This window comes from Oxyura jamaicensis, chromosome 10 (assembly GCF_011077185.1).
Source record: "Oxyura jamaicensis isolate SHBP4307 breed ruddy duck chromosome 10, BPBGC_Ojam_1.0, whole genome shotgun sequence".
Taxonomy (NCBI): domain Eukaryota; kingdom Metazoa; phylum Chordata; class Aves; order Anseriformes; family Anatidae; genus Oxyura; species Oxyura jamaicensis.
Genome location: NC_048902.1, coordinates 12,220,411 through 12,236,649, shown reverse-complemented (window position 1 = coordinate 12,236,649; position 16,239 = coordinate 12,220,411). Strand labels below are relative to the sequence as shown.

At 37.0% G+C, this 16,239-nt stretch overlaps 1 protein-coding gene across 8 annotated transcripts in view; it reads right to left on the bottom strand.

The window, feature by feature from the left end:
- The window catches only part of ADAMTSL3 (ADAMTS like 3), a 188,763-nt gene that overhangs the window by 24,470 nt on the left and 148,054 nt on the right, over nt 1-16,239 (bottom strand). For all 8 annotated transcript variants that reach the window (XR_004753467.1, XM_035335401.1, XM_035335403.1 and 5 more), the window contains exons 17-21: nt 10,401-10,530; nt 9,164-9,356; nt 8,269-8,448; nt 7,322-7,475; nt 1,855-2,935 (exon numbers count right to left, since the gene is read on the bottom strand). Coding sequence is in view for 7 of the 8 variants with exons in the window: in XM_035335401.1 (XP_035191292.1) it covers nt 1,855-2,935; nt 7,322-7,475; nt 8,269-8,448; nt 9,164-9,356; nt 10,401-10,530 (1,738 nt within the window). In the remaining variant the exon portion in view is untranslated. The remainder of the gene's footprint in view (nt 1-1,854; nt 2,936-7,321; nt 7,476-8,268; nt 8,449-9,163; nt 9,357-10,400; nt 10,531-16,239) is intronic.

Below are 16,239 nucleotides of genomic sequence, written 5' to 3'. Positions count from 1 at the left end.
CCCTGGGACAGACACAGTTGAGTCTTCTATCTGCAAGAGCTGAGGATACATCAACAAAACTTTTTAGAAACTTACTGTACTAAACCAGTGCATGCAGTAACAGTTCTGCCTCCTCTTCGGTGACAAAGGGGGAGAGCTAAAGGATACATGTATGGAAGGATCTTCAGATATCCTTCTTCTGCAAAACTGTGTCCTAATTGCTGCCCTTTGAAAGACAGCAAATTTACTACTGCTAACGAGAATCCCTCGGGAATAACAGCATGAAGAAATCAGACTACCACAATTAAAAGTATTAGGCTTGGCAAGAAATTAATTTCTCCAGCGCAAGCTTGGCTTCTTAGCAGGATTGTGGAATCTGCAAATATATGGGCTAATACGACTCCAAAATTACTGTAGTTAATTTGTTAGTTTTAACATCATCATTAAAGCTGAAGTCTTTAACCAAAAACTCACAGGTGTCTTGAACACCTTGCCTGCCATCTCAGAGCAAGATATGTGAGATGGCATTGCAGTACAACCTACTTACCTGCCCACGTTCTTTTTCAGATGCAATATTACTACTGTCATTGGTTTTTGAGTACACAAATGTATATACATATATGTATATAAACTCATACATGCATTTGTGTATAAGAAACCTTAATGTAGAAAAAAAAAAACAAAGGGTTGGGAAAGAAAGCTAAGTAGCCAATGTATCCTAAGGGCAAGAATATCAGTCTGGGCTAAAATAAAGGCAATTTATTAAAGTAGACATTAGGAATCAAATAGATGTTCACAAATAAACAAAACACCATGATGTCCAAAAAAAAGAAAGTATCACTTGCAACAAATTAGTGGGAAATTACGCACAGTTAACAAAATAAACAACTGGTGGGAGCTACGTGGTTCCAAAACATTTGCACTTTAAAAAATGGTTTGATTTGGTGTCTTTGCTTTAATTGATAGCCCTGCAGAAGTATATTTTTCTTGGCGGAGTGATTAATCAGTTAAGTATGTTGAGAAATATCCAAAAATGTCTTTATAATTTCAGAATGTTTTTTTTCATTACTCAAGAGCTAGCTATAATTCTAAGAGGCTCTCACACAAAGCTAATGTTAGTATTATCAGGTGAGTTTCTAATTTATCAACAATGAGGTATTTGCTCTGTCTTGAGTAAACAACTGAGTATAATACACTTGCCGTACTTGTTCTTCAGGTATAGTTTTGAAATGAGATATTATTACAGGTTTTTCATTATTTTGCACTGCACTGTCCTTAACAGAAATATTTACAAGTTCTAAAGTATTAAAAAAATAAAAGCTAAAAAGTTATTTTTTATTATTATCTTTTTTATTTTAAGTTATGCAGACACAGGTATACCTAAAAATTTACTCTGTTGAAGGACGGTGAACACACAACTGGTATTTTCCCTCCTTAAGATGAGGTATAAGAAAGACTGCCTTTCATCTATACCACAGCAGAAGTTTTTAATGTGATCCCACTGTATCTGGTATATGAACAAATCCATCCAATAGTCATCTTAATTTAATTGAGTATAAATCTGTTCGTTTGCTGATGCAGCTGAAATGTTTAAGGCAGTTCACAAAAACAGCTACATCCAAAATTAACCTAGTGAAAAAAAAAAAGTCAATTCTTGCATGTAATATTGTGGAAATGGACACACACTTGGAAGTTAGTAAAACAAAACAACATGACAGACATTTGAAAGAAAACAAATTAAATAAAAAGATGGAAGGCACAGGGTTCATGCTTATCTCATTTTTATAGCAGTATATGTTTTAAAACTGCACAGCAGGGTGGATTTTAACAGTTTATAGAGACATAATAATTCATTCAAAGAAGATATTTACTTACTTCTCAGAGGATTTTAATGTCTCCCCATCTTTTGTCCAAGTATATTTCACTTCACTAATACCAGCTGTTTCACACAGTAGATTGACAGCATGAGTATTCTTGGTCAGAAAAACTGTATTTCCAATTCGTACAGTTACTGTTTTGTTAAAGGAAACTCCAGGAATTTCCTTTTGCCTCATAATAACTGGAACCTTCTGGTCAAACATTAATTTATCAACAGCTTTTGTGCTGAAATGTTCAGATTTGTTTGGTGATTTGCCTGTGAATTTTGAGGCAAATTTCTCATCCTGGGCCCCCTTCCATTTTTCAGTGGTTGGTTGTGGAAGCCTAGATAATTCAGCAATTAATTGATAAATGACCTGCGATGCCAAGTCATCATTGACTTCTCCAGTTTCAATGAGCTGACTCATGTTCCTTATTAGTTCTTCAAACTGTGCTGTGTCCATGCTGTAGGCACCTTGGAGAACTGCTGCCTCCAGTCGTTTATTCTTGAATTCTCGAGAGCTAAATTCTTCTGCTGAATTACTCCCAAAGGTTTCAAGATTTCTCAGAAATGGTTGATCATTTACTTGCCTGTCACCCAGATAGAGCTCATTCTTCTTACTCCACATTTGCCACATTTTGCTCATTTTATGCCATTTGGCCCCAAAGCTGTTGGCCTCGTTGTGATCTGCATTAGCAGTCTCACTAGCATGTTTTCTAAGATTTGGTGGTTCTATCAGTCTGTTATCAGTACCAATGAGTTTGAGTACAAATGTTTCATGCACAGAGCCTGCAATACACCGATACACACCAATATCGGTTGCTTCAAGACTATGTATTTTCAGCGACCCTGACTTCGTGATGCCAAGTCTTTTAGAGTTTTGTAAGTGTTGTCCGTCTTTCTCCCACCGGATAAGTGATTTCTGGAATCTTCGTACAGGGCACTTAATTACAACAGATGTTTTTGGAAGTAAGTATGCTCGGCTTCCTATGGTAAAATTGATGCGCTTCTCTTGTCTCGTCTGAATATAGACTCGGTGAATACTGACAATCTGAGGTCCATGAGCAGAATACTTTTCTGGAAGCTTTGGTTTAATCTCTGAAAGAAAACTAAGTGTTGAAAAGTATCTAATCATTGGCACTCATGCTTACAAAATCTGCTTTTCACAGAATGCTTGACGGAATTTTTCCTGACTTTGTTCAAGTCGGATTGCAAAATACTGAGCTTTTATCTAAGTCACAAAAATGCAAAAATATGAACAACATGAAACCATAACATTCCCCTGCTCCAGCCAAGAATTCTATTACTTCTTCCCCAAAACTCTCAACAATGAGAAGATACAGGCAACGTACACTTATATGAAGGACATAGATGGTGCACACATACCTAAATGTATACAGAGATATATTATATATTATTTTATATTATATACATAATCCTATTATGGTTATGTTTCCTATTGCTGCCTCAGAAAGGCTAGGCATGAAGGGAATGGAAAAAGTGAATCAAAAATTTGAACACATTATTACTTTCCCTACATTATAGCACTGTCAAGTGTGGAACAACCTAAATAAAACAAAATCCATCTGAAAAGCAAGGCTCCCCTTGACTGTTATTTAAATTGTTGGCTGGCCTTGCTTGTCGTCTGAGTGACTGAAGCCAAACAGCGACATAAGAGGTGAAAGAAGCAGTCAATGAAGACACAGTACATGTAACAAGCAGAGCCACCCTGTAATCACTGACTGAGGGTAATTTCTTCAGGTTGAAAGATGAGGTGTTCACAGTGCTATGCCAAGAATGAAGAGAGGGAAGTGAGGAAAGAAGGAAAGAGAGAAAAGTCAAAACTTGGAGAGGCCAAATACAGTCATCAGATGAATTGACAAAAGCAGACAATACTGCATAAAGCTTCATGCAGACGGAGTACAGAGACACTGGGTAGTACAAAGCTCCTGCTGCATCCTACTGCAGACACTTGGATGTGGAAAGGTTTCCAGGGAGCTGCTTAAATGCTACTGCCACAGGCAGGCTTTCCCAGAAGTGGCAGGGTAGGCACACAGGCAACAGCAGAATGACTGCAATGTTTCAGATACCACTGTGTTGACTCACTGCTGGCAACTACTGTGCCCCACTTTGAGCAGAAGAGCTAATCTGACTGCAAAAGCACTAGGTAGGTGAGAAACAAAGCAATCTAGGAGGGGAGCAAGGGCACGCACCCCCTGAGCTCATTCCATGCACAATGAAATTGGCCAGCTGGGAAGAGTCGGGAAACACTCTACACTGGTGCTAGAAAACAATTCAATTGTATTTGGTGACCCAGCCTTTTGGTCTGTGACAGAAAAACTCTGAGCCTGCAGAATGAGTTGATGAGCCAGAAAATGGACACAAATAAAAACACTCCTCAATTGCCTGAATTTGAAATCATTACTACTATTCCACTTGGTAGGTACATAAATAAAATGACAACCACATTGATGGCACACAAACGATATTTGAAAAACTGCGTGGTTCTTAATATACATATGCTTCAAATATGCTGTGAAGAAATAGGTGAAAAGCTAAATGTTTCAAGCATTCAATAAGTGTGTACACTATATGAACTACACCCTAGAGTGTATTCTTATGCTTATAAAACAAAATGGTTATTTTCAATGTTTTGGGTAATGAGTTCAGACCAGTGGGGATATCATGGTTTCATAATTATGCAGCTTTTATATCAGTATTCATTATCCAGATACATGGGTCCCTCAACCATTTCACATGGTACAACAAATAAATTGCTTTAGGCAATCAGTTTACTGAAATTATTAAACTAGTGTCCTGTTTTTAATAAGTTATTGGGCCCCAAATATTTATTTTTAGGGAAATGTTCCAATATTAAATCTTCTATTTCCAGAATCCAACTTACAGACACAGTAAGTGTAACTTTAAACACACAAATTAAAATACTTCAGGCTGTGCTCTGTTTACACTAGTTATTCCAACATGGAATTAAATCCAGGGCATACTTATAAATATGTTAACAAGTCTCATCCATTTCTTCTTTTTTTAAAAAAAAAGAAAGACCACTAACTCTCATTAGCAGTTCAACACTAAAGGGTGTGTATATTTTTACTGGTGACTGGTGAGCAAGATTAGGAGTGAAACAAAGTTCAGAGCTGTGGATGGCAGGCCATATAAATATATAAGGTCATATAAATATATAAGGCCACATAAGTGTTTCTAGATCCTTAGTATCATCCAGTCTTGCAGCTGCTGAGGTAATAGACTGTTTGGGAGAGATTTTTCTACGACGTAAATCTCACTTAATGATTAGATTGTACTGGAGCCATTGGACCTCATTATCACCTGGTACAAATCCATCTGAGTCTATGACCTCTAATGGTCCTGTGCAGCTTTAGCTGGGCGTCAGGTCCTGCTGACCTCAGTGATAGACGGGTGTTATTTCCTTTTTCTCAGAGTCAGGAATGTTCTGACTTAATAGGACCAATATTAAGTAGAAAACTGCTTCAATTACTAGTCCCAGGGTAAAAGATGAAGTATAAGAAGTCCCAGCACTGTCATGAGACAATAAAAATGAAGCTCATCTGAGCCACAGAGGAGAACCAAGAACCCCTAAGAGCATGCATGCCATGCACCACACTAAAGAGTCTGCTTCACTTTTCATTGCTAGCCATCTGCCACCTGAGGGCCGTGTTATATTCCTGCCTTCTATCCACTCCCCCCTCAGGGGAGCCTGAACCAACAGCTGCAGGAGGAGGAGATGCCTCCTGCACATTACTGTGGATTTAAAGCCTGCTGCTGCTGCTGCTGCCCTGGCTCCTTCTGCAAAACCAGGATTGAAACTAGGGGTATGGACATGTCTCATGCCTTCATCTGCCTTCCTGTTCTGTAGCCAGGTACTTGCCATGCAGACCTGAGCTGCAGAGAGCCTCCATTGCTGCAAACAGTTCTGGAGATGAAGGGAGAGAACAGTGGGATCACTTTGGTCACTTTGATCCGTATTCATTCAGTTCAATCACATTCCCTGTGCAGCCCAGTGTCCTGCTTTTTTGGCACTGTGGTAGAAGCTGACAATGTAATTTTAATATCAGTCTGTGCTATGCAATTTGCAAACCAGCTACACTGCCATTCAACTATCCACAATTAATTAAATTCAGATAGATATGCAGCTCAAAATATTTTATTAAACCTTATGCCAAGGACATTCCTGAAAGTCCACAGGGCTTTATTTAAGTGGAGTTTTGAACCTCAGGATTTTGGCATGTTAATCTGAAATGCAGGCCAGGAAAAGAAGTTTCATATTATGTATGAATCAGTAATTATTCTATTTCTTAGTTTGTTTTGTGAATAATTTTTAAAGCAAAGCTTCAAAATTTATAAAGTAGCTGTTTCTTGATAGCACTATGAGTTGGGTCAAAACATGGTTATCTTTGTGATCTGTGATCAAAAGCAGGCCACTAATAATAGCTTTTGTTTTCCTCAGCCCCATATCTAAATAGTGACGGTCTCCTTTTTTCCTTTATGTTCATCTCCCTGCTCCCCAAACCTAATAAATGATACTCTTGTTTACAAAAGAAGGAGAGGCCAAGTTTTTTCTTAATGAAACAGCATTTAGAACTGCTCATTGTATATTACTGTATGTAATTGAACATACGTTATCACAGAATCATAGAATGGTTTGGCTTGGAAGAAACCTTAAAGATCATCTAATTCCAACTCCCCCTGCTATGGGCAGGGACAACTCCCACTAGACCATTATATTGGCAAGGTATTTCTATGGCAGTTACACATATGCAATTTGTACAACTACCATCAGTATCATAACCAGATTGTGCCCAAATTATACAATTCCTATAGACAGCTTTGTCTTAATAGATTTTTAGACACAGTAATAAAAATACTGTGATATTTTTTAATTTATTTATTTATTTATTTTTACTGTCATCAGTTCCTACAAAAGTCATGAGACTGGGATTCTCATTTCTATAAGGAAAGATAGAGATTACACCTACAGTTATCACTGGCACAGAATGTCAGGTTTTGAATTCTACCATACTAGACTAAATGTCCAGTGTAATACAAACATGCAATGAAAACACAATCCAGAACTGGATTCTTATCTTTTCTAACATCCTTTGAAATTTATACTCAATTGATGGATGTTTTCACAGTTGGGATACTGTAAGGGATAAAAAATAAAATAAAATCAAATGTAGGTGAGTATGAGTGTGAGAGGTACATAACATTAAAGTATATTCAGAAACTCCTTCTTTAGATCCTGGCCTTTATTTGTGACTGGAAAAAAAAAAATAAATTAAGAGCAAATCTGCTATCACTGGTCTAGTAATTATGACATTCCATTTATGCCAGATTAGTAATGTTATGAAAGTATACGGAGATGAGTGAATTAACCTGTGTACAGATACTTCGTTATAAATATATCGTTCCGAATCAACAGGAAACTACATAAAGTAACATACTTACTGTTGCAGGCATTCATCTGACAAGACCTTACAAGCAGTGAAGGAGACAGACCACTACACAGTGATCCATTTAATGAAACATATTGGCCCTTTGCTGTTCGGTTTTGGCAGGCAACTTTCCTTCTCTGGATTCCAACACCGCAGCTTACTGAGCACTGTGAAAGGAAGGATGCAAACTAAACTTGCTGTCCCATGTCACACATACTAATTTTAAACAGTTTGAGAGAGACAGAGAGAGAGCTCTCTTCTCCATATGAATCCTTGTGTTATCCAGACATTAAACCCTCTGCACTTTTCCAAGCAACAAGATTGTAAGATAGCTAACTTGTTCCAGCAAACAACTCAGGAACCATTAAAATAACATGACAGTATTTCTTTATGTCCAACCATGGGGAGAACAGAGCAATGTGATCTATTACCTCAAAGAAAGAAATCAGCATGTTCTAAAGAGTCTGTGTCAAGTCTCTCAGCCCATTCTCCTAGTTCATATAGCACAAATTTGAATTGCAGCTTTTAAATGCCCTCTTATAAATCTTTTTGAACAGGGAGTGGTAGCATGCTTACATTAAATGGGAAAGGAGAAAACATGACAGAATAAAGCAAAGGTTTGCTTTTCAGAAGCTGTGCTATGAACTAATTGATAGCTAAAATATCAAATATTAAATATCAAACTATGTCTGGCAGAATGCATGCAATGCATTGTAGCTTTTCTTTCAGCAACCCAAACACAGCTCTGGAAGAGGGACATAAACAGTCTGGTTGTAGGCAGGGATGCACAACAACTGTACACACAGTTTAGTCCAGGTACGTATCTTGCAAAACCTCCAGCTACCCTGTGAGTTTACTGCTCCAATCATCCACTATTCACCCAAATAGAATTCTATGGAGATCATGTTGCAATTGAAGGTTTTGGAGCCCCCCACCCCCTCCCGATGGGGGGCTGCTCACCTTGGACCATTCTCCTACAATGAGCTGAGGAGGACAGTCAACTTTTGCACATGGTTTAGTAGTTGGCAATTTAGGTTCCTGGCAGGTGTCGTCAGAGAGTTTCAGGAAGCTTCCGTCTGTCAACAGTTGCTTACAGTACACTTTGCGGGTCTGGATCCCTCCTCCACAAGTACGTGGACACTGAGAAGAAAAGAACATACCCTGTAGACCTGCATGTACATCTGTGCTTATGTATCACACCATTATGGCACATAAACACTGCAAGGCTCCCCATAGTTATGCACACTTGAAAAATGACATCTAGTTTCAATTAAAAAGCAAGCAGCTTGTAGAAAATTCTTCAGTTAAAATGTTTAGTTAATATATTAGAAATGAGGAGAAGCAAACCCACCTGAATGCAACTAAGTAGTAGAAATCTTAAAGAAAACATGCGTGTTACATGTAGATCTGACCATACGCTGCATCAGTTAATATACCTAGTGAGTTAGGAAATGTTGTTCTTGGGATAAATAAACAAACAAGCATCTCCAAAAGTATATTACTGCATTTGCAGAGTATAGTAAGAGAGGTGATGTTTGGAGTAACTGATATCCAGCATTTTGAAATCCTTTAAAAACAAAAACAAACAACAAAAAAACAACAACAAAAACCACAACAACAACAACAACAACAACAACAAACAGCAACTTACCACCTCATCCTGTCATTACTCATTGGTGTAGTAGTGAAAAGAGGTATTTTTGACTCTGGATTGATTTATTCTAACAAAATTAGTTGAAAATCTTAAAATCAGTGTCTAGATGCTATGTTCTATGTTATTCAAGCTAGAAATTTTGAAGTACCTAACCAGAGGAACACTGCTTACATTTAAATTGTTTCTATAACCCAGTCATACCTGTTGCCATTCCTCAACATGCCAAACAGGGGGACAATCAATCTGGTTGCAGGCTTGCAAAGAATGAGGCTTTTTGTCTTTGCAGTCCTCAGCAGCAACAGTAGGCCCTCCTGGCTGCTGGCAGTATACGTCTCTCGTCTGTATCCCAACTCCACAGGTAGCTGAGCACCGTCTCCAGGGGCCGGTTTGCCACCTGTTCCAAGAACACAGCCAAAAGATCATGTTTTAGCAACTCACTTTGGGTAAGGAGAAATCAAACCCAAACAGAACCTAGCAAAAAATAACTGAAGGCATATTTATTGATAGATGGATGAAATATCCCTTTGGTTTGGCTGGTAGGCCAAGCTAGATTCACAAACTTACCAGGAAGGAAGAAGCGCACAAGTATTCACAATAAAGTAATAGACTTATGTCAAAGCAAATTTATTTGACTCCAGAATTTCCTTGAAGAATACTTCTAATAAAAAGACATGCACACACACAAAAATAAACAAAACCAAGAAATAAATAAAAAAATAGCCTGTTGGCAATCTGCTGACATTTACTTTCATAAATGTAAATATGTAAATAGACCTTTCTTACATTTACAAAACTTTCTTTAATTGTATATACATTTTCTATAAAACATCCTGTTCCTGTTAACTTTTATTCCCTTCATTTTGCAGGAGGTGGTTTCTGGAAACACATTTTAGAAACAATATGCAAAGGATCAGGGATGTCAGAGATCAAAAGTGGGTAAATAAGGCAACACATGTCAAATTTTACATATGGCCCTTACAAGTGACCAAACTTGCTAGGTTCACTTGGATTTAGATTTTTTTTTCTTTTCCCAGTCTCTCCATGCACACATAACAAATCTGTAAGAACTAGATGGAGCTACTAAAAAGGCATAAAATTAGAAAAACTTTAAATCATAATTTCAGTCTATTTTTTTCATTCAGTAAGAATTGAAAATAAATATACTTTGTTTTTTAGTGAAAATTTTCAAACAGTTAAGGCTGTTTTTCCAGCTCTGGAGAACATCCACACTGAAGAGATCTTCCTGTTTAATTAATGAGATGTAAAGAGTGGAAAAGGAGTGAAGAAAAAAAATCACAATTTTGTTAAAGACAGAAGTAGTGAAATTTCATCCCAAAACAAGACCACAGTCTTGCAATCTGGACCTTTTCTGAGAAAATCAATGTTTATTAAGTTATATTTTGGCAAAGAAAAGGTTAATTTTGTTATTACAGTGTACCTTGGTGGACAAAGCTTGATATTGCAAGCCCGAGTCATTGGTGGAGGTCTCTTGGAATTGTCACACAGGGTTTCATTGACGGCTTGTTTTGTCTCTACATGCAGACACATTGCAATGGCTTCTTGTGTTCCTGGATTAAAAAGGAAAACACTCATGAAACACTGAAGACAGACGAGATTTCTGTAAAGCTTACTGTTGAATAACACTCAGTAAAAAAGCTCCAAACACTGAATGTGATTGCAGGCTTAAAAGTAACCTCTCAAGTCAAAACCAACACTGAGTTTATCCATTTAATCTTCAAAATGGATTTGTGAGTTATATGTAGCACCTGCTCCTGTGATATTTGAAATGCTTGCTTTGACTTCCTACCTCTTTGAAAACCAGCAGAAGATATGCTCTCTTTCCCTCTCTCCACTAGCAGATTCTACATCTGCCTGGCTGTATAATGGTCTCAGACCAACTAACAGCGTCATTGCCAAAACCAGGGTACAAGCGATACCTTCTCACTAACCTTGAATTTAAGGAGCCAGAGATCTGTGAAAGATGTAATAAAAAATGCAGAAAACTTGCAAAACAAAAGTCAGGAGAATGGCTGTCTAAACATAGCCTGTATGACAAAGATCCAAAGAGGTGCAGTAGTTTTGCTGAAGGCAGCAAATAGGACCCAGCCCTGAGCTTTCCTTACTCGTGACCACTCTTGGCACCTTCTGATCTGCAGCTCTTATGACCTGGATCTTATTACTGAAGCATGAAAGATTACTAATACTCAAATTTCTGAGTTGAAAAAGAAATGTAGTAGAATTTTGCTTCAGAACAGGTCACCCCAACAAATGCACATTTACTGAACTTTTAAAAATTATTATTTTAAAACTTTTTAACTATCCAATCTTATATATCATTGTTTAGTATGAAACCCTTGCTCCATGTCAAAGCTCACCCATATATACACAAAAGACAAGACAGCTTGTGAAGTACTTTGAGGATCCTGTGTATCTGGGATGTTCTACTTGAGCAATGTTAATGATCATAATCTCAGAGAACAGAAAAGCACTGAAATGCTGAAATCTATATTTTGCTGCTTCCAGGAAAAAATGGGTTCTGAAGAGTCATAGTTGAAAGAACTTAAATCAATTTCCTTATCCTTTGCTTATCTCCAGTGATTTTGTAAGGATAGAAAGCTGCTTTCCGCAGCAGCTTTTATTTCTTTTCTTACAAGCAACTTATAAGGTTTTAAAAGGGGTTGCATTTCTAACTAGAAACCTTCACTAACCACTTCATGGTATCACCTATGACATTACCTCACAACATGACTGCTATTGCTGCACAGAGGCTACTACAAGTACTCTTGTTTCTGTGTCAACGGTACATCAGGAAAGGTTTCTTGGCTGATCGTTAGCTGCTCTGGTCTCAGTGGGCTTGTTGATGGATCTGACACAAAATTCTATGTCCGTGCCAAGGGTCCATATTTCTCCATCTTTTACAACACATTCATGAACATTGTCATTCTTTTCATGAGCCAACAGTTCCTTCCATTTATAAATAATTCCAATGTACTCCAGCAAACAAGCCAGCCTAGGTCACGATCCTTCTTTGTGACACTTAAACCGGTCCAACTACTTCAGACACTTCAGCAGGTATAGAGCAGCAGTATTTTTCACAATAACATACTTTCAAATTTCTTTTAGGCTCTCTGGTAGACCTCTAGATCCCCTGTGGGACTCATTTGCAGTTCAGAAAGACCTTGTTATATAAATGTTTTGACTACATCTACAAAGTAATGATTTTTTACAGAACAGAAGACCTGACCTTAAATATGATTGACAACCTATTCATTGCTATTACATCAAAGTATTGATAATTACATTAACATAGAACACATACATTGAGTATAACATACTTCACCATCAGAGCTGAGAGTAAGCCTTTAACAAATACCATAAGGGAATAAACATGGACATGAAAATGCCCAAGCAAAAGAAATCTGTAAATACATGTTTTCTAGAACTCTACTATTTTTTCCAGACTGACAACCATGATAATCAAAAGTTTTCTGTCCAATTCTCCCCATGAGTTTTTTTAACAAGAGCAGCTTCCCTGGCCCCTTATGTACATAGGAAATGCCCACCTGACAGTCTGCAGGTGAGAAACAACGTTTTAGAAATTGTCTTCTGGCAGAAGGAGCTTATGAATGACATTACCAGGCAAGCAGTGAAGCATACATAAAGCATCCATATAATCTCTATTTTCAGTCAAAAACTACTCTGTGCTACGCACCTTCAACTTTGCTGATCTCACCACGTTCCTGTGGGAAAACTATACTCAGAGGTGATGTTGCTCTAGACCAGGTTTTGATAAGTAATATCTTCATATCTCACACAAAGGAGGGGAATGAAATGAAATTCCATTCAGACCATCTAAGTCAGCAGTAATCCCACGAGAACTTTATATCACAGTGTTATAAAAACTAAATGGTCAGCCAAATGAACAAAAGGCATGTCATACCAGGTGACTGCAGCTTGCCACCTGGAGTTCATTAAACCACTTCTGCCTTTCAGCACAACCTACCTAACTTTCATTGTGTTACCAGAATAAAACCTTGATAATGTTGTGTATCTTCCATTTGACTTAACTACAGGGCACCAACTGAAGTAGTGATTCCTCCCCACGAGGGCCTTATTTCAAGAAAAACTGCACCCTGATTTCATGTTGTAAGGACAAAACATATACTGCGGAGCTGTTAAAACATCCTCCTTCCCCCTCCTTCCTGTTCCTTGGTTTTCAGTTTAAGGACTCTATTCAATAAATAACTACACCTAATTGAAGCGGCATTTGCTTGAGCTTAGTTGTCAAAACGTCTCAACAATTAATCAGATTTCTCACCCCCAACTATAATTTTACATTATTTGGGAACTTCAATCATGGATAAATTTCTTATTCTATGTAAATTGGAAAATGGAAAAATCCATTATTCAAACAAGCAAAGTTTTATATGCATGACTTTCTTGGCTTATAATATAAACATAGTAGATAATTTAACTAAAACATTATGTATGCAGCAGGGAGCATTAAGTATTTTTACAGTAATCTGATGCACTATTGTAGTAATTATCCTACTATTCAGTGAAATAGAATATTTTCTATTTTAACCCAGCATTCAAACCACATACATTTACATTCTTTTACAAGCTTTTCTGTGCAGTGAAATATACAGTGTATGAAGCTGTGTTAAAAGATCAGAATGCTTGGAAATAAAAGAGAAATCACAGGCTTTTTTTTTCTGCCTTTATTTATTTAAGAGTAAAAAGAAAATGGGGGTTGAAAGTCGCTGTGTGTGTAAGAGGCTGGATATCTTCAGCTGTGTGCCTGGAAGAGGAAGGACAGACATTTATTTCTATCAGACACTCTCTGTTTGATGACTGCTTAAAAATATGCACTATCAGTTGAAAACAACTCAGAAGAAGTTCCAAGTCTGACATGTGCTTAAGCCTTTCTGTAAATCTATTCACACTGACAATGCTATTATATGCTCCTTCTGCAAAAGAGTAAACAGTTAGCCTCTGTAGTTAATGAAGCCAATTAAAGGAGTAACCAGTTACCAAATTGCCTATAACAATATAGCAAATGCTCTTGACTTTATTTGCAAGACTCACAACAGCCATTGTTTTCCTTAAAAAAACTTAAATTTGGCTAGAATCCATTGTTTTTTAAAAAATCTCAGGTTTCTTATAAATAAAACAGCAAACTTCTAGCCATTATGGTCCAGACAAGAACCTGAAAACAAAACTTGACTGTACTCTAAAGGTTCCAAAGCCACAACAGGGAAAAAAAAAATATATATATATATATTTATTATTATTATTATTTTAAAAAGGAAGTGCTTATGTATTTATTTTTAATCTTATTATTTTTAAGCCTATATAATGATTTTGGAGGGCATGAATCATAATTTTTGAAGTACTTGGAATATAAATAATATTTTAGAACAGAAATAATAGAACAGAAATAATTTAGAACAGAAATAATATTTTAGAACAGAAAAAGCTTGGTTATTTTTTATGTGGAGAACATATCCATTTAAAATATTGTAGGCTAGTTAAATGATTGACAACACTAAAAAAATACTACAGTTTACAAGAAAAACATTTATTCTCATCAGGCATACTCATTATTCTGTTAATAACTATTGCTTCTCACTCATAATATTGTGAAAATTAAACTTGTGATTATGTTGAAGGCTCTGGCATCAGGACCAAAGCTCTTCATACTGAAAAAAAAAACATTCTGGGAAAACGAGGGCAAATCCTGAGACCTCCAAGCAATTTCTACTACAAAGAATACTCCTAGTCATCTTTGCCGCCAGAGCACACTGTTGGCTTATTTTCAGCTTGGGATTTCTTCAAGTACCGAAGATCTATAGTTTTCAGGATTGTTACAGAGTTTCCTACAGATGTTAAAGGTGATATCTGCCTGGTGAAAATTAATCTGGACATCTTTTATTTGTACTCATGTAAAGATGGATGAAAGAAGTATTAATTATGATAGCAGGCATAATACAATGTAGCAGTCCTCAAAGGCAGTAAGATTTATACCACCCAATATGCTGCTTGACAAGCCACACAGATTTGGTGCAGAAAGTACACAAAATGACCCAAGACTTATGTTACCAATGCTCTAGAACCCGGTAAATAGGGTGAACTGGAAAGAAAAGGTGATGTTAGATAATGTGCTGCAGATTGCTCTCCTTCTGTAATTCTGATACCTCAAAAGCAATGTTACCATCTGCATTTTTACATTTGGTTTGGAGATAGGCCAGAAGAGAGTTTAAATTAAAAGTCTAGTCTGTATGAAGATTTAAAAAATGAAAAAGAAAGAAAAGTGCAAGTGACAAGCACCGAAGCAGCGGTTCAGTCCTTGCTCATACAATGGCTATAAACCTTGTAGCCTACTTAGACCCTGCAGACTTTTCCCTCATTCAGACAGGGGCAAGCACTAAGAAAGGAGGGGGGAATTTCCAAGGACACAGAAACCCACAGGAATTTATTTTAATAGCCACTGCTAGATACATGCATTCTAGAGAAAAAGTGCCTAATATAATTTACATCACACTGGAATATTCCAAACTCAGACAATATTTATTTCTTGTAACTAAAGAGTTCATCTAATTGAAATGAGATTTGAACATAAAACTTAGCAGAAAGGGATCAGATCCTTTGAACTACACAATGGAAAAATAGTAGACGCAGTGAGATCATTAGTTAGTACACTGCAATAAGTTGGAAACAGAAGAGATGTCTGGTTTCCTTAAAACTATTTATCGGCAGGTAATTTTTGGTCTGTTTGAAAGTGTTTGCCAAGGCAGCAAGAAGACTAGAACTGATAGAAGGAAAAAATCACTATTACTTAACTAGCATAAGAGTAAAGGACTTCTGAAGCTGTTCATTGATAAAATATCCTGACAACTTCCCACATTTCCCGGGAGCAGCACATAAGAAAAATGTCTAGACATAGTACCAGTGATACCACAGAAGTCTCAAGAACAGAAAAATACATTTACTTTCAAACTTCTTTAAATGGCTCGTTCCTACTGCACATCAAACAAATGGTTAGATTATTATAAGCACCTACAGGAAAATTCTGGGACAGGCAACCTCACAAATTCACCACAGGGCAGAATTCACACTCAACTCCATCAGAAACAAAATTAAGCCAGATGTGATTCTGTTCATCAGTCATTTTGAATTTCCTTTTTACCAGCAAACGAAACTGCTGTCTTCAGTATAGCCTCCTTAAATTACCTTTAGTTTGCACTCTAAGAGCAATTTGTGAATGTTTTTGCATG